This window comes from Sabethes cyaneus, chromosome 3, assembly GCF_943734655.1.
Source record: "Sabethes cyaneus chromosome 3, idSabCyanKW18_F2, whole genome shotgun sequence".
In the NCBI taxonomy this organism is placed as follows: domain Eukaryota; kingdom Metazoa; phylum Arthropoda; class Insecta; order Diptera; family Culicidae; genus Sabethes; species Sabethes cyaneus.
This window is the reverse complement of record NC_071355.1, coordinates 218,509,384-218,531,779: the sequence shown is the minus strand read 5'-3', so window position 1 is coordinate 218,531,779 and position 22,396 is coordinate 218,509,384. Positions and strand designations below refer to the sequence as shown.

The 22,396-nt window shown below is 42.8% G+C and overlaps 1 protein-coding gene across 1 annotated transcript; it reads right to left on the bottom strand.

Moving 5' to 3' along the window:
• Window positions 1-918: 918 nt before the first annotated feature.
• LOC128740731 (uncharacterized protein DDB_G0271670-like) lies at window positions 919-21,124 on the bottom strand. Its single transcript, XM_053836295.1, has 5 exons — window positions 20,997-21,124; window positions 19,191-19,293; window positions 1,339-1,928; window positions 1,141-1,209; window positions 919-1,069 (listed from the first exon to the last, which is right to left on the bottom strand). Exons 1-5 carry the CDS (start codon window positions 21,122-21,124, stop codon window positions 919-921), a joined length of 1,041 nt encoding a protein of 346 aa, XP_053692270.1.
• Window positions 21,125-22,396: the final 1,272 nt, after the last annotated feature.

The following is a 22,396-nucleotide window of genomic DNA, read 5'->3' as shown; positions in this document are numbered from 1 at the left end:
AAATTCTGTTCAAGAAAATATATTCGCTGTGTTCATATTTGCAAGAAGAATGCAGTATTTACATTTTTACAAACAGAATCCCGCTTTTGGGCCCAAAAACTGCTTCCGAAATTGAGCTTTCCGACGAAAAGTCAATGACTGCTAGTTTCCCGTTAAGCCTCTATATTTCATGTATATCGACTTTGAAGCATTTATTTCGAGCCCAATAGCCTTCAGCCTGGCGGGGATTCCATCCTCCGTACTAGTTTCTGAATATAATATCAAAATCATCTGCGAACTTTAGGACTTAGCAGGCTTGTTTTGGTTCATCTTAATTATAAACAGACAGAGCAATCTGCTCCCCACAGTAACCAAGTGATTTTGTTTTCAGTTTAACAGCTTACTCTACTCCTGAATGATGCGAAATACTACTTTCTCTTACAACAATTCAATTTGCGCGGAAAGAGCACGACTCAGTGCTATTCATTTCCTGAAATACTGGAGACTATACCTTAAGAGCATCCATTTTGTAGAGCTCCAGTAGAAAATGAAAGATGAAACCAAATTGAAGTTCATTGGCTAGCAGGACAAAACAGCAAAGCATTGCAAAAGATAGGAGTTCTCTGACTTTTTGATGAAGAGAACAAATCGATTCCTATTCTACGTTTTGCCAGTAAACCGCTGAGAATTGAAATTATTGTTAGAGGATGGCGTCAGCCTGAAAGTTGGCTATTCTTACTAAACATCATCGAGTCATCCGCCCAAAAGCGATATCATCACCTTGCTTCAACCCTCGTCAAAAGTATCCTGGAACACTTGATTCAAAGTTGCTTTGAACAGTTGTCTCCGTTTGTTTCAACATTATCTTTACTAGCTAGTTTCAGTCGACTGAATCGTATGCTGCTTTAAAGTCGATGACACGTAGATGCATTGTATTCCCTAAATTTTTGCAGAACCTGCTGAACCGCGAATCTTGATTAGCATGATGGTGGCGATGTTGATGACGATGACCACAAAGTCCATGACGATTGCGGCGGTCACGATGTTGATGACGATGATGGGGAAGATGTAGATGGCGATGGTGACGATGCTAATTACGATGGTGATGATGTTGATGACGATAGTAACGGTGTTGATGACAATGGTCACGATGTTTGTGACGTTTGTGACGATATTGATGACGATGTTGATGACGATGTTGATGACAATGTTGATGAGCATGATGGCCATGTTGATTGCAATGGTGACGATGTGAATTACGGTGGTGACGATGTTGATGACGATGATGACAGTGTAAGTGCCGATGGTGACAATGTAAGTGCCGATGGTGACAATGTAAGTGCCGATGGTGGCAATAATGATGATGATGATGATGATGATGATGATGATGATGATGATGATGATGATGATGATGATGATGATGATGATGATGATGATGATGATGATGATGATGATGATGATGATGATGATGATGATGATGATGATGATGATGATGATGATGATGATGATGATGATGATGATGATGATGATGATGATGATGATGATGATGATGATGATGATGATGATGATGATGATGATGATGATGATGATGATGATGATGATGATGATGATGATGATGATGATGATGATGATGATGATGATGATGATGATGATGATGATGATGATGATGATGATGATGATGATGATGATGATGACGATGATGATGATGATGATGATGATGATGATGATGATGATGATGATGATGATGATGATGATGATGATGATGATGATGATGATGATGATGATGATGATGATGATGATGACGATGATGATGATGATGATGATGATGATGATGATGATGATGATGATGATGATGATGATGATGATGATGATGATGATGATGAATATTTAGTGAAGCAAGGTGGTGAAAACAAAGAACATACTGACTTCTTGTCTGTTAGAAGAACCCACTAAAAGCCAAAGAACTACTAAAATATGAAAAATCAAAAATATAATGAACGATTTATTGATGTATAAGCTTCATCCAACTTTATGATTTATCCAACTTCTTCAGTTGTCCAAGTTTCGACGGAAACGCGTTTCGACCCGAAAGTTATCTAAACTTGATTTGGAATTGAACCAAATAATAAAATACCATACTCAAGGGGAAATAAGCAATCATTAACTTTTTCTCGGAATGCCCAATTTCGGAAGCAGTTTTTGGGTTCAAAACATAGGCTCTGTCTTTAGAAATGTCTTTAGAAATTCAGAATGCAGTGAATACATTTTTAAATACAGAACTCCTGTTTTGTACCCAAAAGCTGTCTCCGAAATTTGGCTCTCCGACGAAAAGTTAATGACTGCTAATTTCACGTTAAACCATCTTTAAGAAATTTGATGGAGTTTCGTTTGATCTCTCAACATTCAGAAACTGGAAGTTTGTAGCGAAAATAATTATTCAGTATATTTTGCCAAACCAAAAATCATAGCTGCTCCAAAAAACTTCCTGTATGCAGCTGTCGCAAATGTTCGCAGAATATAATAAACAACAAGCTGTTTGTCTCGCCTAGGTCTATCTAGATTGACAGAGCCCATCCGAAAGGTACGAGACCGGGACAACTTTGATACAATGCTGGAAGTCTTTACCACTCAGCTTAATCTGTACCGGAATCAGCACGGGTCCGCTCGTGTGTCTTTTGCTGCTCTGAATACGTACAGCAGCTCGAGCTTCACAAAGCATCAGCAGCCGGCGGATTCATGCAGTGTCATCGTCGTGTGCTTGCTCGGCAATTAAAACCATTTCCAGAGCATAACAACGTTAATAAAAAAGTGACACAAGCAAGCATATCACACACTTTGCATCCATTCCGTGGCCAACCTCGCATGATCACAGGTGCCAAATGGCGACCGACTGAAAAGCCCAGGTGAAAAATATCGAGAGAGGGATCCTTTTTGCCGAAAAAATTGAAACCTCGTTCACTCCGGAATTAACGGTTCCAATTTTAGCGTGCCTTTGCTCGTACCTACCCGAAACAGCAAACAACGACAGCCGCGTCGCATACGGCTCGCGTTATTTATTTATTCAGCCAAGCGCGTTTGCTGCTCTGGTGAGATGAAGCAAAATTTGATAAATCCCCATATATAATTGCTGACAGATGCGCTTGCACGGTTGCACAACGAGCCAAAACTGATTTCCGACGCGGTAGAACCTACGCTAGAATTATTATAGCCCTTTTGTTATAGACAAGGGAAAATTATGAAAATGAAAAAGTTTTAAGCTTTTGTGACTAATACGTCATACTGGTAAGGTTTTTTGGGAAGTCGGTTGATTCAAATATCGATTGAAACACACTTCAGCGTATAACGTTTTCCGGTAGTTTGACCTAACCTTTACGGAAGCACATTCATCCTAAAAACTTCACCCCAATGTGAATATCATGAGCAGAATCATTAAAATCGGATCACTCTAATTATTCGCCTGAAATCAATACAATTTTTTGCGCGTACTTTACTTTGCTACGATCACTAACTTCACCAACCAACCAACCAGAGTACGGCCTGCCCGTGCGTACCTGTGTATGTAGCTGCATGTGAGTGAAACCTATCATCTCAACCCATCTGCACCAACCGATGGAAGACCATCTGTTCGATTGTATACATCACCTGAACCAGCAGCAGTCCTTTTCGTCCATATCACTGGCGCTTTCATTGCCAGCTACGGTCGGGCGCGGCGGCAGCCGCAGCGAAGCCCTGGCTATATGTGCGCTCTTATCGACGATTGATCTGTTGTACCAGACCGAGGCCAGAGGTTCTGCATGCGGCCTGGGATTTGCACCAACATTCGATGTGGAACACCAGCAACACCGGTTGAAGGCAATTATCTGATAAATTAAGCAGTTCGGGATGAACCCGCCAGCAGTTTCGGAAGCACGGATTGATCTAGATTGCGCGCGATATTAATAGTAACAGCCGAGGTGAATGGCTGAGATTTTTTCGCTGATCGAATAGGCGCCAAAAATTGATGAAGAAATTTTCGATTCGAATGAGTTTTCTACCCATCTACCCGGGATAATCTACGCAGCCAGAAATCAGAATCGGTTTAATTGCTCTAATTAAAAATATGGTTCATTCAATGGAAAAATCGGAACAAATGGAGAAGTCGAAAACGCAACTTCTTATTTGTCATCCTTTATACACTCAAATTGCTAGTCATCTCCGTTTTTTTTTTCACCTGTATCGAATCGCTGAAGCAACAACTTGCTCCACAAGCACAAACTTATTATGATTGGGAATTGTCCCGTCCGTACATCCGTCCGCTGCACGCCCGTGACGACAATGGGCTGTAATAACCATGAAGAAGTGCTTCCACCGTACCAGCCAGCATCGAGCAAAGGCTAACTCCAATGAATGGAGAACCGGTCCCGATAATAATACTCTGTAACATGGCAACAGTAGCAGCAAAGTCCGACACAGGTTTAGTCTTTTCTCACACTTCACGCTCTAAACTGGCAACTTCCTTTCGGAGTGTATTGGAAAAGTTTGTCCGCCTGCTGCTTTTGACTTAGCCTCTTAGTCTCGGTATTCGATAACGCTGACTGTGGGATTGTGGACTGTAGGTACGTTCCCTCCTGACTACCCTATAACCGTACGCTTCCGGGGCGGTACATTCTGAACGGAACGGACAAGTTTGTGGTTTGCACACGAGGTGAATCAAATCAGTTACGCATCTGAAAAGCAACCACTCGACTCCAACGGAGGTTTTCGAGGCGGTAACAACGGTTTTACACCAACTATAGGTATGTTGGAGAAGCCAACTAATAATTTTGATCTCGTTTCGCACTGATTGTGTTTGAGTTTTAATAATCTTTGCTCCGGTTTTCTTCTGTCACAACATTGCTCATTCTAACTTTCGGTGTCTCGATTTGAAGCGGTGCTGCTATTATGACCGAGGAATGTGACACAAACAGTGTCGATTGTCTTTTATCTTATAATGAGCTGTGACGATTATTTTTCGCACTCTTCAGTACAATCCGTGCAGAATAAAATTTGCGTTCATTCAAAAATGCATCACAAGTGTCCCTTTCGTCAAGTTTCAAGATGTCTAAACCAAACATCTCGTCGGTTTAACTTTTTTTTTTAATGGATTACCTTTTTTTTTCAATCGACGGAGGACAGTACACTTTATTGTACTGAAACAAGGGTGTTGATAGTATCCAAGCAGGATGGAATAAGGCATGAAGGGGGAAGAGCGAAAATTTAGTAAAGTAAGGGTCATTGAAGCAACGCTTAAGAAGTTCTGTATGGTTCCTTTTTATCCAAGCTGAGGGATCCGCGGAACGAAACCAGCTATAAACTTACGTGGAGGAGAAGTGGGTTCAAATCCGGTTATAGTTGGCTTCGAAAACAAAACGAAATTTACGTTTCATTTTTGTATACGACTTCTACCGTTCCGTTCTGTTACATCAGTGGTGCCCAGGCATAGGAATGGTGCGGGCCAAATCTGATCGCCCATGAATGCCGCGGGCCGTAATAATTTCTGGTCATTCCTGTGCATAACAAAATGTAAAATATGCGACAACAAAAACCATTTTCTAGGAATCACCGCAAGATTTAAACCTGAAAGCATTCCGATTCACAACATGCACGAGTCATTACAACTAAACTGAGTGACTACTATGTCAGCAAAAAAAATTTCTCTTAAGTCCACCATCTTTCAAATCGGTCCGCGGGCCGCACGAATCATCGTCAAGGGCCACAGGCGGCCCGCGGGCCGCAGTTTGGCCATCACTGTGTTACATTATAAAGTTATACCTAAAAATTTTAGAGAAAAATTCAAAAAATCAAATATTAATCTATAAGAGGCTTATGTCTGTATCGAAAACCAGGTCTCTGAGACAACGTCATAACTCATAAGAGGCTAATCGGTAATTAAAAACAGGCCCCTGACAGGACGTCATGTTTTCGGAGCAATGAGCTCTATTCTCAGTCACCGCACTGGTCGACTGCTGGACTGCTCAACTGGTTGACTAAACTGCTCGACTGGACTGGTCGATTAGACTGCTCGATTCAACTGCTCGACTCGACTCAACTGCTTGACTCAACTACTCAATTAGACTATTCACATCGGCTGCTCGACTCAGCAGCTGTGCTCGATTGCTCGAATCAACTGCTCGACTGGACTACTCGACTGAGCTGGTCGATTCTACTGCGAAACTTAACTACTTAACTGAACCAGTTGACCCAACTGCTCGACTAGACTGCTTGACTAAACTGCTTGATTCGACTGCTCAACTCAACTGATCGATTCAACTTCTCGGCTAGACTACTTGATTCAACTGCTCGACTGGACTACTCGACTCAACTGCTCGATAACTGTTTGGCTGGACTACTGGATTGAACGGCTCAACTTGACTGCTCGATTCAACTGCTTGATTTAGCTGCTCGACGAGGCTGCTCGACCGAACTGCTCGACTCAACTATTTGACTGAACAGCTTAATTTAACTGCTCGACCTAACTGCTCGACCCAACTGCTTGATTCGACTGCTCGACTCGCTTCCTCAACTCGATTGCTTGTCGCGATATCATATGGTCGGTATTAAATCAGACCGGACCAAATCGCAAAATTTTAAAAAATGAGTTAATAACAGCAAACGATCAAGAATTTTCTAAGCAACATTTTACTCTAATCAGACTACATAAATGTTACAAACAGCCACAGTTATAAAATGATTTCGAACGATTGACAGCTATAAACCATACAGAGCAGCAAACTTTGAATGCGTTTTTCTCGAAGTCAGAATTTTGTCACTTGGTTCCGCCTGACTTAACACCGACCATATGAATCGGTTCGCGACAGAAAGTAGACGGTTCAAAGCCGTCAACCGCAGTTCAACCGATCACCCTGTCTGTCTGTAGCTGGGACAAACAACTCCTCCGGTAGCTTCTCATACTCCCAAAGTTTGGAAATAATCCAGTACAGAGCCGTTGCCAGTGTTTCTCTGTTATGTTCAGAATGCACTGCCGATAGGCGGTTGTTGGTCTTCAATAACCCGATCTACCATTTGACTTCTTGGAGATCGTGGAGTTTTGCGTTCTATGGTCCCAAAGATCTCGCATCTTCACATATTATTTTCTCTATAAAGTTCAATAACTTCCCAGGTAACAATTTAAGTTGTACTGCGCTCTTATTATTGTTTTGTCTGTATGTCTGTCTGTCTGTCCCGTCTGTCTGTGTGTCCCGTCTGTCTGTGTGCCCCGTCTGTCTGTCTGTCTGTCTGTCCCGTCTATCTGTCTGTCCCGTCTGTCTGTCGCTCCTGTCTGTCTGTCGCGCCTGTCTGTCTGTCTGTCCCGTCTATCTGTCTGTCTGTCTGTCTGTCCCGTCTGCCTGTCTGTTCCGTCAGTCTGTCTGTCCCGTCTGTCTGTCTATCCCGTCTGTCTTTCTGTCCCGTCTGTCTGTCTGTCTGTCCCGTCTGTCTGTCTGTCGCTCCTGTCTGTCTGTCGCGCCTGTCTGTCCCGTCTATCTGTCTGTCTGTCCCGTCTGCCTGTCTGTTCCGTCAGTGTGTCTGTCCCGTCTGTCTGTCTATCCCGTCTGTCTGTCTGTCCCGTCTGTCTGTCTGTCTGTCCCGTCTATCTGTCTGTCCCGTCTGTCTGTCTGTCGCTCCTGTCTGTCTGTCTGTCCCGTCTATCTGTCTGTCTGTCTGTCTGTCCCGTCTGCCTGTCTGTTCCGTCAGTGTGTCTGTCCCGTCTGTCTGTCCCGTCTGTCTGTCTATCCCGTCTGTCTGTCTGTCCCGTCTGTCTGTCTGTCTGTCCCGTCTATCTGTCTGTCCCGTCTGTCTGTCTCTCCCGTCTGTCTGTCTGTCGCTCCTGTCTGTCTGTCGCGCCTGTCTGTCTGTCTGTCCCGTCTACCTGTCTGTCTGTCCCGTCTGCCTGTCTGTTCCGTCTGTCTGTCTGTCCCGTCTGTGTGTCTGTCCCGTCTGTCTGTCTGTCTGTCCCGTCTATCTGTCTGTCCCGTCTGTCTGTCTCTCCCGTCTGTCTGTCTGTCGCTCCTGTCTGTCTGTCGCTCCTGTTTGTCTGTCGCGCCTGTCTGTCTGTCTGTTCCGTCTGTCTGTCTGTCGCTCCTGTCTGTCTGTCTGTCTGTTCCGTCTGTCTGTCTGTACCGTCTGTCTGTCTGTCCCGTCTGTCTGTCCGTCCCGTTTATCTGTCTGTTCTGTCTGTCTGTCTGTCTGTCCCGTCTGCCTGTCTGTTCCGTCTGTCTGTCTGTCCCGTCTGTCTGTCTGTCCCGTCCGTCTATCTGTCTCGTCTGTCTGTCTGTCCCGTCTGCCTGTCTGTTCCGTCTGTCTGTGTGCCCCGTGTGTCTGTCTGTCTGTCCCGTCTATCTGTCTGTCCCGTCTGTCTGTCTATCGCTCCTGTCTGTCTGTCGCGCCTGTCTGTCTGTCTGTCTGTCCCGTCTATCTGTCTGTCTGTCTGTCTGTCTGTCCCGTCTGCATGTCTGTTCCGTCAGTGTGTGTGTCCCGTCTGTCTGTCTATCCCGTCTGTCTGTCTGTCCCGTCTGTCTGTCTGTCTGTCTCGTCTATCTGTCTGTCCCGTCTGTCTGTCTGTCGCTCCTGTCTGTCTGTCGCGCCTGTCTGTCTGTCTGTCCCGTCTATCTGTCTGTCTGTCTGTCTGTCCCGTCTGCCTGTTTGTTCCGTCAGTGTGTCTGTCCCGTCTGTCTGTCTATCCCGTCTCTCTGTCTGTCCCGTCTGTCTGTCTGTCTGTCCCGTCTATCTGTCTGTCCCGTCTGTCTGTCTCTCTCGTCTGTCTGTCTGTCGCTCCTGTCTGTCTGTCGCGCCTGTCTGTCTGTCTGTCCCGTCTATCTGTCTGTCTGTCCCGTCTGTCTGTCTGTCCCGTCTATCTGTCTGTTCCGTCTGTCTGTCTGTCGCTCCTGTCTGTCTGTCGCTCCTGTTTGTCTGTCGCGCCTGTCTGTCTGTCTGTTCCGTCTGTCTGTCTGTCTGTCTGTTCCGTCTGTCTGTCTGTCCCGTCTGTCTGTCCGTCCCGTCTTTCTGTCCGTCCCGTTTATCTGTCTGTCCTGTCCGTCTGTCTGTCCCGTTTGTCTGTCTGTCCCGTCTGTCTGTCTATCCCGTCCGTCTATCTGTCTCGTCTGTCTGTCTGTCCCGTCTGCCTGTCTGTTCCGTCTGCCTGTCTGTCCCGTCTGCCTGTCTGTCCCGTCTGCCTGTCTGTCCCGTTTGTCTGTCTCGTCTGTCTGTCTGTCCCGTCTGTCTGTCTGTCCCGTCTGTCTGTCTGTCTGTCCCATCTGTGTGTCTGTCCCGTCTGTCTGTCTATCCCGTCTAGCTATCTGTCCCGTGTGTCTGTCTGTCCCGTCTGTCTGTCTGTCCCGTCTGTATGTCTGTCCCGTATGTCTGTCTGTCCCGTCTGTATGTCTGTCCCGTCTGTCTGTCTGTCCCGTCTGTCTGTCTGTCCCGTCTGTCTGTCTGTCCCCTCTGTCTGTCTGTCCCGTCTTTCTGTCTGTCTGTCCCGTCTGTCTATCTGTCCCGTTTGTCTGTCTGTCCCGTCTGTCTGTCTGTCCCGTCTGTCAGTCTATCGCTCCAGTCTGTCTGTCGCGCCTGTCTGTCTGTCTGTCTGTCCCGTCTGTCTGTCTGTCCCGTATGTCTGTCTGTCCCGTCTGTCTTTCTATGCCGTCTGCCTGTCTGTCGCGTCTGTCTATCTGTCCCGTCTGTCTGTCTGTCCCGTCTGTCTGTCTGTCTGTTTGTCTGACTGTCTCGTCTGTCTGTCAAGTCTGTCTGTCACGTCTGTCTGTTTGTCTGTCCCGTATGTCTGTCTGTCCCGTCTGTCTGTCCCGTCTGTCTGTCCCGTCTGTCTGTCTGTCCCGTCTGTATGTCTGCCCCTCCTGTCTGTCTGTTCCGTCTGTCTGTCTGTCCCTCCTGTCTGTCTGTCCCCTCTGTCTGTCTGTCCCCTCTGTCTGTCTGTCCTGTCTGTCTGTCTGTCCCGTCTGTCTGTCTGTCTGTTTGTCTGTCCCGTCTGTATGTCTGCCCCTCCTGTCTGTCTGCCCCTCCTGTCTGTCTGTCCCGTCTGTCTGTCTGTCACGTCTGTCTGTCTTGTCTGTCTATCTGTCTGTCTGCATGTTCCTTATAAACTCGGAAGCTACTGAACCGATCGGCGTGAAAAATTGCATACAGGGTTTTTGGGGCCGGAGAAGGTTCTTATGATAGCCTCCCCCCAAGAGGGAGGCCTCCCATACAAATGAAACTCAAATTTCTGCATAACTCGAGAACTAATCTAGCAAATGGAACCAAAGTTGACATGTGGGGGTTCTTAGAGGCAAGAATTTTTTCGATTGTGAGGGGGCTCCCGTACAAGTAAATTATAAATGAATTGAATGAAATGAATGATCTAAGGTTGAACTCGTCAAAAACTTGCAAAACTCGAAATTGTGACGAAGGTCATCCTAGATTCACGATTCATGTACAGCACAATTTAATTTGTGGCGATGCAAAGTTTGTCGGGTCGCTATTTCAAAAAAAAAATTATACAAAATTGAAACAAATTTAACGAAAATAAAAATAATCAAATTTGACAAAAAGTAGGTTGAAACACGAGAATCAAAATTGAAAACTATTGAACAAAACTGCGTGCATAATCAAAGACAAATTTAATGCAATATACAGATATAATTGTCTCCCAGTTGACCTCGAATTACGACAAACCAGTCATCGCATGTTCAAAACTCAACTAAAAGAGATAATTAGCCCGCAATTAACATCCTGTAGGCTGCGCAGTCAGCTGAATAAAAGTCAAAAGTCAAGTTCCGAAAACGTAATCTAGCACCAACCACTTAGCTTTTGGACATGCTAAGACAAAATTATTGATGATTGGAAGAAAATCTAAGAAACTCAAAATGCGGTTAAGTTATGTCAGAGAAAATTGACTCAAAATAGCAAAACTGTACGATATCAAAGCAATTCAGCAAGTTAGATCGAAAAACAATTTGGTAAGTATTTTATTAAGATAAACATTGTTTAATAAGAAAACAATTTTTTGACTAATCTTCTACTATCATAAAACACTGCTGATTGAAAACATAACCAGTTCGATTCGTACCTTGTTGTCAAATTATCAGCTTTTCAGAGGCAACTCGTTTAAACTATCGGTTAACGATCATTCGGAAACAAAGTTTGGCACAATACCAAACAGCAAGAGGGAACACTCAAACGATTTACCGTCAGCCACTAGTCCCAGCAAAACAGTTTACATTCACAGCAGCAGCAGCAGCAGCAGCCGGCAAATCCAGTCAGGAAATTGAGGATGAAACTTATTCTTTTTAATAACAATAAAATGCAACAACTTTCGCCCGCGTTTTGTGCATCGAAGACTTGCGTCCGCTCGGCGTTGACTTCACACAACAACAGCTTAGATCCTGCCGGCAAACCCCCAGCTTAGTGTGTCGGAAGTTTCGGAGCTTTCGATGCGGTACCGGTGTTTTGCCACCGCTTCCAGGAGGACTCTGCTTCTATGTTGCCGAGGCAGCCAGGATCAACCAGACCGTGATTGCACTTTCAGTCGAAACCACTGACTGTACGGGGCGAACTCTCGACACAGGAAAATCTCATTAGGGTTGGTTTCCAACCGGTGGGAATTGTGCACTGCTTCAGCTTCTTCTCGCATCTGCCTCTGCCGAGGCAGTCAAAATTAAGAACACTATGTGTGGTTCTGTCCAAAAAAGAGCGAACCGTCTACACTATGTGTGCTGGCGGTTAGCGAATGTCTATTTTGCGGTACAATACTTTGTGGCCAAAACTCTGGCAGTGCGGAATTAAGCCAAAGCGATAGTTTTTGAGCTTTCGAGTAACCTGTGCACGGTGGAACAAACGTGCAATTTTGGTCTTTGATTAAATATAACTTTTGAGGTAAAAATCATTTATTGAACTGCCATCTACAACGTGCCCAATCTCTTACTTTGACTTTGACTTGGAAAATTTTATAAACTTGGAAAATTTTGTTGTGCCGAATATGTAGTTACCTATTACGTGGTAAAGAGTTATTTGTTTTGAAAGAATTCTGTTTCTAAAAAACCTGACCAGCTTTAAAAGTTGCATGCTCTTTCAGGTAAATTGTATATTGTTCGTTGGTTTGTTCCGGTAAGAGTCAGGGACAAACAAAAGCTTTTAATATATTTTCATCCTGTAATTTGTTAGCAATTGGAATTACAATATGTGCAGTACATCAGAAACCCTATTGCCGGCAAGGATTGTACTAACCAGCACAAAGAAAGCAAGCACCGAAAGCTATTCCCGATGCTCGGTTGGAACAGTTTCTATGAGGTAGGAATTTCGTTTTAGATTCTGACCAGCCCCGACCACTCTCTTTCGTATGCACCGTGCCTTGATGGCCACAATCAGCAGCCTCGTCAGTTCCAGTCCCACTGGTCGGTACACGTTTGAAACGAGTCGAGTATGAAACGAGCTAACAGTTTTAGATTTTTGTAGCACCGAGTAACTTTACGGCTATGAATGCAATCAGGGAACTAAGAGTGCCAAGAATGCGGAGAAGCTATGCTTTCGACCAATTTACCAATAAAAAAGTTACACCCGGAAAACAGGAGAACTGAAATTAACTGAGTGTGGTACAAATTTGGCCAAATTGACAAAAGTCGGAAATTAGGATGATGTAAATGAATGGACAAAAACTGCCTGTGATTGGATTGATTTCTTTTTTTGTTTTTCAACAAACTAAGCCACAAAATCACCCATCAGTCTTAGAAAAGCTAAGAAATTCCTAGATTGATGCTATTTGCCCGTAATTTTATTGCCCATCCACCGAAAGTCCTGAAAAGTTGCATTCGAAGGTAATCCTTAAACTCGATCACTGCAGCAGCCAGCGAGCGTGGTGGTACGCGCCCGCAATGGAAAATCAGAAGAAAACATACAGAAACTCACATAAATTTCTTCAGATAATCCGTTAACAATGGCATAAAAGAAAAGCGCCGCGTCTTTGTTTCTGTCACAAACGGCACAGGCAAAAGAAAACATCCATCAGTTAACGAAGGCAGCCTTCACCGGGGTCCTCATCCGGTGCAGAAGGGACATTTCGTTTGTTTTTTTTTTTCGTTCTGCCTCCTGAAGCCGAGCTCCTATTTCGGTTCACTCCACGCTTATTCATTCGGTTGGCACATTCTGCGTTCCTGCGATTGCTGTTTCCGTGGAGACTCACGTGTGTTCTTGCTCCATTTCGGTCGGTGACGATTCCTTTTTTTTCTCATTCCAAGCGACGAAAAAACTATTCATCCGTTTAGCTGTGTTGATTTTGTCGGAGCCAACAAGAAAGAAAAAAAATGTGCGGAGCTGAGCTGCATCGTAGCGAAATAGTGTTGAGATGAGATGGAGATGGAGATGGAGACAGAGAGAGCAGGATAGAGAACAAGAAAGGAAAAACAGTAACAGCATCCGATTGGCTTTGAGCGTGGTCTCAGCTGCATCGGAAGGATAAACCCAGAAAGGTGAGGCCTGCAGAATCGAACAAGAAATTAATGCAAATAAACTTCACAGTTTCTTCGCATTGTTCGGCAGCAGCCTTTCGGGCTGGTGACTGGTGGCTGGTCGACGGCAGTACGAAGCGAAGGTTTGTTCGCTGTTTGAAACATTTTTATTCTTAGGAAAATATTTGTATTGCCAAATGGTTTTCTCCTCTCGGCTGTGTCGGTTTTTCTTGCCATTGCCATCATCGTCTGGCATTTCTACCTTCCCCGATGCGATGGATGCGGGCTTTATGTGTTTCTACGACATAATTGGGTTTATGGGCGATCGGTGAATGTGACAGCAATAAACAAGCGACTAATCTGATCGAAACGAGGGATTTACTCAGAGTTTTCCAAATTTATTTTTATTCAAATTTCGGGCGATTTGAGCGGCTTAGTGGTTCGGCGGAGTTCTTCGTCGTCTCTGTTTGTTTTCAGTGCGATTGTTTGTTGTGTACACAGCGCAATACGGGTTGCTGCCGGCTGGGAGGGATTGGCCACAATCTTTTGTGTGACAGGTCAATCAAGGAAAGATTTAGCTAGTTTGTTCTATCTGCGTAAAAATGTCTCTTTTGGTTAGAAGTTGGGTTGCCCGGTAAATGAGAATAACGTTAGATGGAAGCATTATCATACATAAATCATCGCATTGATTTGCTTGCCGGGGCGTTCAAGGTGCTCTCTTGTTTGGAAGCAATTCGATATGGGAAAATTTCACTTACTTTAGACACAACAAAGATTGTTTGACCCTCGTCATAGCAGCGAGTCGTAATAAAATTTGTACCTTTATTGGTTGTTTCTTATTTTGAGTTGATTATTATAATTTTCCGAGAAAGATCAGCAGGACCTTTCATAACGAAACAGAAGAACCGCTAACTTCTCCCTTTGTTGCATGATTTGTCGCAAATTGTTGACTTCCTTTTTCTGCTTGCCTATGTACCCTTGAAAAGTATTATTAGATGATGATGCTGAATTAGAAATTAAATCCGATATAGTATTAAAGGACAAGGTTCATTCGGATTGCTTTAACTCCATCCATTTGTACAGCTTTAATACCTGTATAGTATATACAGGTTTCAAATAAATTGTTTGTACATACATCAAATTAAACCAAATTAAGTTAAATACTTCTGGATAACTAGCTTTTTCCAATGGATAGTATCAGTAGTATGCAATAAGTAAATTAATTGCATATGAATAATTCCATGTTATAAGTTAAATTTTAAGTTTATTTAAACTCAATTCCCATTTTAAATTCAATTCTACTTTCATGCCCAAGTTGAAACCAATGTCAAGTCCAATTCCAAATAAAGTATGGTTCCGATTATATCAGCCCCCGTTTAAATCTATCCCCGATTATTTCAGCAATTTTTTCCGATTATATCAGCTCCATAAATAAATTTTTTTATTGTTCTTTTTAAGGTATTTAATGATTCCTTTGAGGTCATATAAAGAACCAAATGAACGTTTCAGGGTTTTTAAACCTTTATGGACCAGTCTGCAAAGTGGTCCAAACAGCGTCGAAATTCACGATTGCGCGAGATATCGCTGAAACGCGATATTTTTCGTGTATGGTGTCTTTGACAATATTTCTTTTTACAAAAAAAAACACTTCGTTTGACAGGAATCATTATGTGATTAATACCCTTTTCCTCTTTTTCTGTTTTCGTTTTTATATTTTTATGTTCCGTTCATTTCACGCTTTCTCCTTTCCTTTTACTTCTTTTCTCCTTTTTTGTCCCGCATATTCTTAGCTTTTTTCTGGATTTCTTCGTTTTCTTTATGGTTTTTCCTTGTTTTCTGTCATTTTTCTTCTTTACTTTTCAGTTATTCATCTTTTTTTGTTCAATCTCCTCGTTTTTTTGCTTCGGAGAAACGGATCAGAGCAAAATCAGGAAAAGGACGAGAACGGAACACTAACAAGACGAGAAAAGGAACAGAGAAAGATAAAACAGCGGGATAAAAAGGATAAAGGAGAAGGAAAACGAGAGAAAACATTGTAAAACAGGACTGAAAACAAGAAAAATGGCATAGAAAACGGAAACAATACAACAATGATTCAGGAAACACGGGACAGGAAAAATGGACAAGGAGAGAAAAAAAAGGAAAAACGGTAGGCAAGCGATAGTAAAGGGAAAAGAAAAGGAGAAAATACGGGAGTATGAAAATAGACAAACGAGAACAGAAAAAGAGGAAAAACGGGACAGAAAAAGAAAAAAAACTGAGGGAGAAAATGACAACGAAAAACAAAAAAGATAAAACGGAAAAGAAAACCAGAATGTGACCGATAAGGAGTAAAAGCAGGACACAATGAGATAAAAAACAGAAACGAAGAAAACGAAAAATGGGACACGAAAGGAATTAAAAGGCGAAGAAAGGCTATAACCGGGACCGAATAAGAGAAAAAAGTCGAAAAAAGAAAAATGGGTCTGATAAAGAGGAAAACGGAAGAAATTACACGAAAAACAGAACTAAGGAAAACCAGGACTCAGGGAAAGGACGAAATACGGGACAAAAGAGAAAAAAACAAATAGTAATAGAGAAAGAGTAAACTGCGGAACTGGGAGAGTGAGAAAGAGGGAAAACGAGACCAGAAAGCGAATACGGAACAGAAAACAAAAGAAATAGAGATAGGAAAAAAACGATAGAGGAAACGAAAAAACAGCCAAAAGGGTTATAAAAGGAGAAAATTGAGACATAAAATGGCAAGAAAAGGAAAAGCTAAACAGGAAAAACGGACTAAAACAGGTAATACCGAAAAAAACAAACAACGGAACAGATGAAAACAGGAAACTAGTTGGAAAAGGATAAAAACTGGAAACGAAAAAAAAGTTGGAAAACGGGAAAGGAAATAACAAAAAACTAGTGGTAACAGGACTGAATACAAGAAAAAATGGAATAAGAAACCGAAAAAATAGAACAATGGAACAAGTAACACGAGATAGGAAAATGAAAACGAGAGACTAGGAAGAAAAACAGAAGGAAAATGAATGCAAAAATCAAGGAAATGGTACAGAAAAAAAGAAACAAAAAACCAATTCAAAAGTAGGAAAAACGGGACTGGAAAAGAGAAAAAACGATACAAAAAAACGGGTAAAACGAGTGAGAGTATTAAACGAAAACTGTCAACTTAATTTCAAGTAAAACTTCGTGTTCAGTTCTGTTGGAAATAAAACTTCGAGCTCGGATTAATCCAAATTCAAGTCTAATATAATGTCCAGTGCCAAGTTCAATTGCATGTAGCTTGATTATTTTCAATTTTAGGTTCAATTTAAAGTCAACTTTCAATTTTGAATTCTAATCGAATTCCACGTCTAATTCACTTTCAATTAAAATTCCAAGTTCAATCTATACCTATAAAAAAGATTTCTGTCTGTCTGTCCGTATGTTCCTTTTAGAAACTACTGAACCGATCGGCGTGAAAATTTGCATGTAGGGCTTTTTTGGGGCCAGGGAAGTTGCTTATGATGGCTAGAGACCCCTCCTCCCACTAAGATGGGGGCCCCCATACAAATGAAATGCACATTTCCTCATAACTCGAGAAATAATCAATCAAATGGAATCAAATTTGGCATGTGGGGGTTTTTGGAGGCGAGAATTGTTTCTATGATGAATTAGGACCCCTCCACTTTTTAGGAGGTGGACTTACTTATGTGTCCATGTCCGCCGGTTCAGCAGAAGAAAGGGATGAAATCAGAGATCTCCACTGTTGACGGTTACCCGCCATGGCTTTTACCTGTCGCCAGGACAGGTTGTCATCTACAGCCCGGATGTCGTTGGCTAAGCTCCGTCGCCATGAGCCTCTGGGTCTGCCTCTTCTACGCTGTCCTTGTGGATTTCAGTCGAGTGCTTCTCTGCAAACCTCGTTCGCTCCTTTCCTCAAGGTGTGTCCGATCCGCTTCCACCTAGGTTCACGAAGTTCTGTGGCTATCGGCCGTTGATGACACTGACGATGGAGTTCCTCATTGGATATCTAGTTATCAGGGCACCAGGCACGAATGGTGTATCGCACACACCGGTTAATGGATACCTGCAGTTTTTGCGTTGCCTCCGCTGAGACGCACCACGTTTCGCAGGCATACAGCAGTACGGATTTAACGTTTAAAGTATAGATTCGGGTTTTCGTATGTAGAGTGATCTGGTTTGAGCGCCAAATGTTTCGCAGACCTGCAAAGGCACCGAGGGGTATTAGGAGGGGAGGAGTTAGGAGGGGGAGCTCCCATACAAATGAAAGACAAATTTCCTCATTTCCAACAAATGGAACCAAATTTGACTTGTGGGTGTTTTTGGAGGCAATTTTTTTTCTATGGTGAATTGAGTCCCCTCCCCTTTTTAGGAAGGGGGCTGCTATACAAATGAAATACAAATTTCCTCTTAACTCGAGAACTAATCAAGCAAATGGAACCAAATTTGGCCTGTGAAGGTATTTGGAGTCAAGAATTTTTTTCTATGGTGAATTAGGTCCCCTCCCCACTTTTGCAGGGGTCTCCTATACAAATGAAGTACAAATTACCTCTTAACTCGAGAACTAATCCATCAAATAGAACCAAAATTGGCATGTGGGGGAGTTTTGAAGGCAATAATCTTTTCTATACTCGCTTGTCGGATCACCCTCTTAACCCTCACTTCACTGAATACGAGTATATCTTAGTATAAGTGCCGACTTCGATAAGTTTGTTTTGAAAAATGTCGAGAGGCTCCAGATTCTCTGTCGAGCAATTCAAAACTTATGAAGTTTTAAAGAATGTATCATAGACCAAATTACTTTCTGCCGTCTCTCACCAATTGCGAACAGATTTGTGGGAACTTATCAAGCCGGTTTCGTTAAAGGTCAGTCAACAGCGCATCAACTATTAACACTGCGAAAGTCCTCAAAAGGGCTGTGAATACAGAGTTTCCATGCACCATTTGTTCATTGACTTCAAAGCCGCATATGATACCATCGACAGGAAAGAGGTATGGAAAATCATGAACGAGAACAGCTCATCAAACTGTTTCAATTTACGATGGATGGTGCACAGTAGTGGTGCCACATGTACAGATTTATCTGGAAAAGTGCAGAATTTTCTCTGTACAGATTCTGTACGGTACAAATTACAGATTTTTGTCATAAAGTACAGATAGGTACATTTTTTTAGGTGCCAAAAACCCATCTTTTTCCCTCACAGTTGTTACTTGAAATCAAAGAGGAGCACCTCTTGGCATGCATACAAATAAAACAAAACATGTCTGTCTTTAAGTTTAGTAAGAATACGTACAAACTTCTTTAAAGAAATAAGTAATTTGCGACTTATGTATTTTTTAAAGCTAACAAACCAGGTTATCCTATGCAACAAATAGTAATAGGAGTAATATGAGTTATCCTATAGGAGTATATAAAAATCAATTCTGTTGAATAACTACTATCAAATGTTCTACAAAGTTATTCAGTAACTATATCAAAACACACTTGCCATGATTTAATCATTTACGGATTGTTATCTACATAATAGTTACAAAGGTAAAAATAATTTCAACAATATAAAATGACACCAATTGAATTTTTATCAACCGCTCTTCTACCTTTAAATTTGTTAATCCAGCCAGCACTCACGACCCACCACCGCAAACCCTTTAACGTTGTTACAGCACACTGTTCGAGCTAAATCAATTTCTCGCAACCCTTCTCGTTGCCCTTCCTTCGTGATTCCAACGTCGTCGTGAGGGATTGAATGTGGGCGTACCTACTTTTTCGTCCGAACCTTTTGGCTTGGTCCGAGATTGATGAGCTACTGTCCACCGCGGCAGGTTCCTTTCCTCCCTCGCCCCCCATCCGCTCAGTTTGCGGACGCTGCGAGTGATTTAAAGCCAAAAGATTAATATTGGCACAATCGACCCTCGTTGACGTTAGTTGGCAGGCTGTTCGTTTCAGATCGGTCCGAGTCAGAAAACGCCGGGTGAAGCAACGTGTCTCATTTTCGACGCTTACATTATTGGATCGCCGCTGACGGAAGGTCGCCGGATTGCAGCCACGAAGGCGGTGGTGTCAGTGAGACCTGTCCCGGGCCCTGAGTTGTTTATCTTCGCCGCGTAATCTTTCGGAGAAACCGATAAGCGAGAGTTGAAGTCAGTGAGTCGAAACGAGTTGGTGGATTTTATAATGTCCTGTCAGGGTGTGTCCTGAACAGCGGGAAAGTTTTGCGAAACCATTCCGGGCAACCGAACCCGTTTACGACCACAAATAACAATAAACGGCACATCAATTCGGTATAATCTACTGCGGAGTGATCCGTTTTTATTAGATCAGTAAAAGTGGAACATTAAAATATTACCCGGTTAGGAACCACCCTCCGCCTACAATCACTGGCAATCCGCAATCACAAAACTTTATCAAGTTTAACCTCTAGCGAACCAGTAACTATCATTTCCAAACTCACATCTCATTTGCCTGAGGGAGGATGCTTTATTCGACCTTTACCACATCAAAAAACTCGAGCAGTTCAATCATGGACCAAAACAAAGAAATCCTGACGGGCGCTGCAGGGCGGCAACGACAATGTATGGAGCGCTTTATTCGGGCGGGAACCTTCAATCAAGAGGTGATGGTTGAATGAAACTGCTTCTACGTTGTATGTACATATTTCCCATTGAACCGATACAGCCAACTTTGTCGCACGCCTGTGGACAAAGACAGTATTAACCCACAAGTGAACTCACACGGACAGGCGGTAATTTAAATCTCCGACGTTAACGAAATATTGCGAAATAGTTTTTCGGGTGAAAAATCCGACGAAAAGCCAAATTTCGTGCACTTTTCTATGCATGAAATTAACTGACAAAATTACGTGTACGGTTTAGTTTCCGGTAAACTGCTAATGTCGTGTGCATTCGAGTATGTTGACGCCGTCGAAAAGCTTGGGAAAAGTTTTGCTTTCGGTGCGAGCAGTGCGAATACCGTCGGTTGGAGTTCGTTCGGACAAACTGGTGTCGGCTGAACTCAATTTTTAATTTGTCAGACAATTTTTAGTCTATTTTAAAAAAACAAAGTGGACAAAAAGTGGATTAAAATTAGGTAGCACTTTAATTTCAATTATTTTTAATAAATTAATAAATTCGTTTTTGTTTTGTTTATTTTTTCTGACGGTCTCGATGACAGATCAGCGACTCCCGTTACATTTCACACTAATGCTTGGCATACTTTTCCGTCCTAGCCAGGGCATACTTGCTCGATTTGCCTTCGTAACGATTGGTTCTGATCGATCACCATAACCAAATGACCAACTGCAAGGTTCTTGGGCACTTTGAACCATACTTACGGGTGATCACTGCGCACCAGAATTTGTCACAAATGATCTGCACCAACTTCCAGCTGCTTCTGAGCTTCAGCCGCCCTGTCTACAGCAGTCGTCGGGTGGAACTAGACCACGGAAGAACTACCCAGCAAGAAATGATTTAACGTCAGTATCTCTTGATCGGCTGACTTAAGTATGGAAGTGGACAGCAGTTGACCTACTTCAAGAATGACAGTTTTCGGTATCTCATCCTCCCGTTTACCTATTGACACCAGAATTGGCCCGGTTGCCACCTTGCCCGTTCGAAAGAGTCATTCCCACATCCCGCCCAAGTGTGGCACAACAGATGGAATGAGCTTCCAACTGGTCTTCGCGCTCGCGAATATTCATGCTAAGGCTCGATTTCTTTATTCGGTTGCTTCGTTGAGCTCCAGTCTTACACCGTGGAAGCAAGTGCCATTGTCCACGTGGAATTCTATCGTAGAACTACGGCGAAAACTACGGCGGATACGAAACGGCTCACGATCTTGATGAATGTTGCATATGCCATGTCGAGAGAATGTTGTGGGTGAATAGGTGACCCGCCGAGGAATGGATGCAACGCGTGGTTTTATCCCATCTACAAAAATGGCGGTCGGCACAGTTGCTGGAATATCCGCGGTATTACGCTGATCGGCGTCGCCTACAAGGCCCTCTTACAGATCTTGGTACGACGTCAATCCTCAATAACAAGAGACTTCGAAAGACAATATACTACTGGCAATACTACTACGGATCAAAATTTTACACTCATCATATTTTTACGGATTTCAGGTCAGCAGTCGAGTTCAAAGAGCTATGGCAGATAATGTACGAGTACGGTTTTCCGGACAAACTGACGCGGCTGATCAAAGAAACCCTGGAGCGAGTGATGTGATATGTGCGCGTTTCGGGGACACTCTCGAGTCCTTTCGAATCGCGCAGAGGGTAGCGACAAGGGGATGGACTGTCCTGTAAAGCAAAGCTAAGCCTAGGTGGTACATTCCGAAACTTGAGATACTGTTCGATACCCTGTTTTGACGTTTATTTAAATGAAATTTCGAAAATTTTAAATTTTTGCCGAATTCAATAAATTTTTGTAACCAAATATTACTCCAGACTTGCCACTATAACTTTTTTATGGATGTATCAGATCTCATTGATTGCAAAAAAAATAGTTAAGTAACGTATTTCACCTACTTTAACATTTCTAAAAATATGTTTTTTGAATTTACTCCTGAAAAATGCCATTTTTTCATAAAACTCAAATGTGCGACCCCTAAGTCGCGGCAACCAGTGTTGACGTTATATAAAAGTTTTGATTTGAGATTGCTTGATTCTTTTCGGTGAAATGATAACTATGTTTGTTTTATGCGTTACGCGTTTCAGCCTACTGCATTCTTTCGGCCATCTTCGGACGCCTGCGGAAGTGTAGAATTTTATTTACTTTAATTTTAATGTTTCACAATTACGCAATGATTTTACAAAAATTAGCGAGCTTCTTGTCAATATAAAGTGAACAGTTATGAAACAATTTACAATACACACAAATCTAAATTAACACGAATCTTGCACTTACAAAACAGGCACGTCTAGTAATTTTAAGCGTTCAATGTCTATTCCGTGGTATCATCGGTTCTCTGT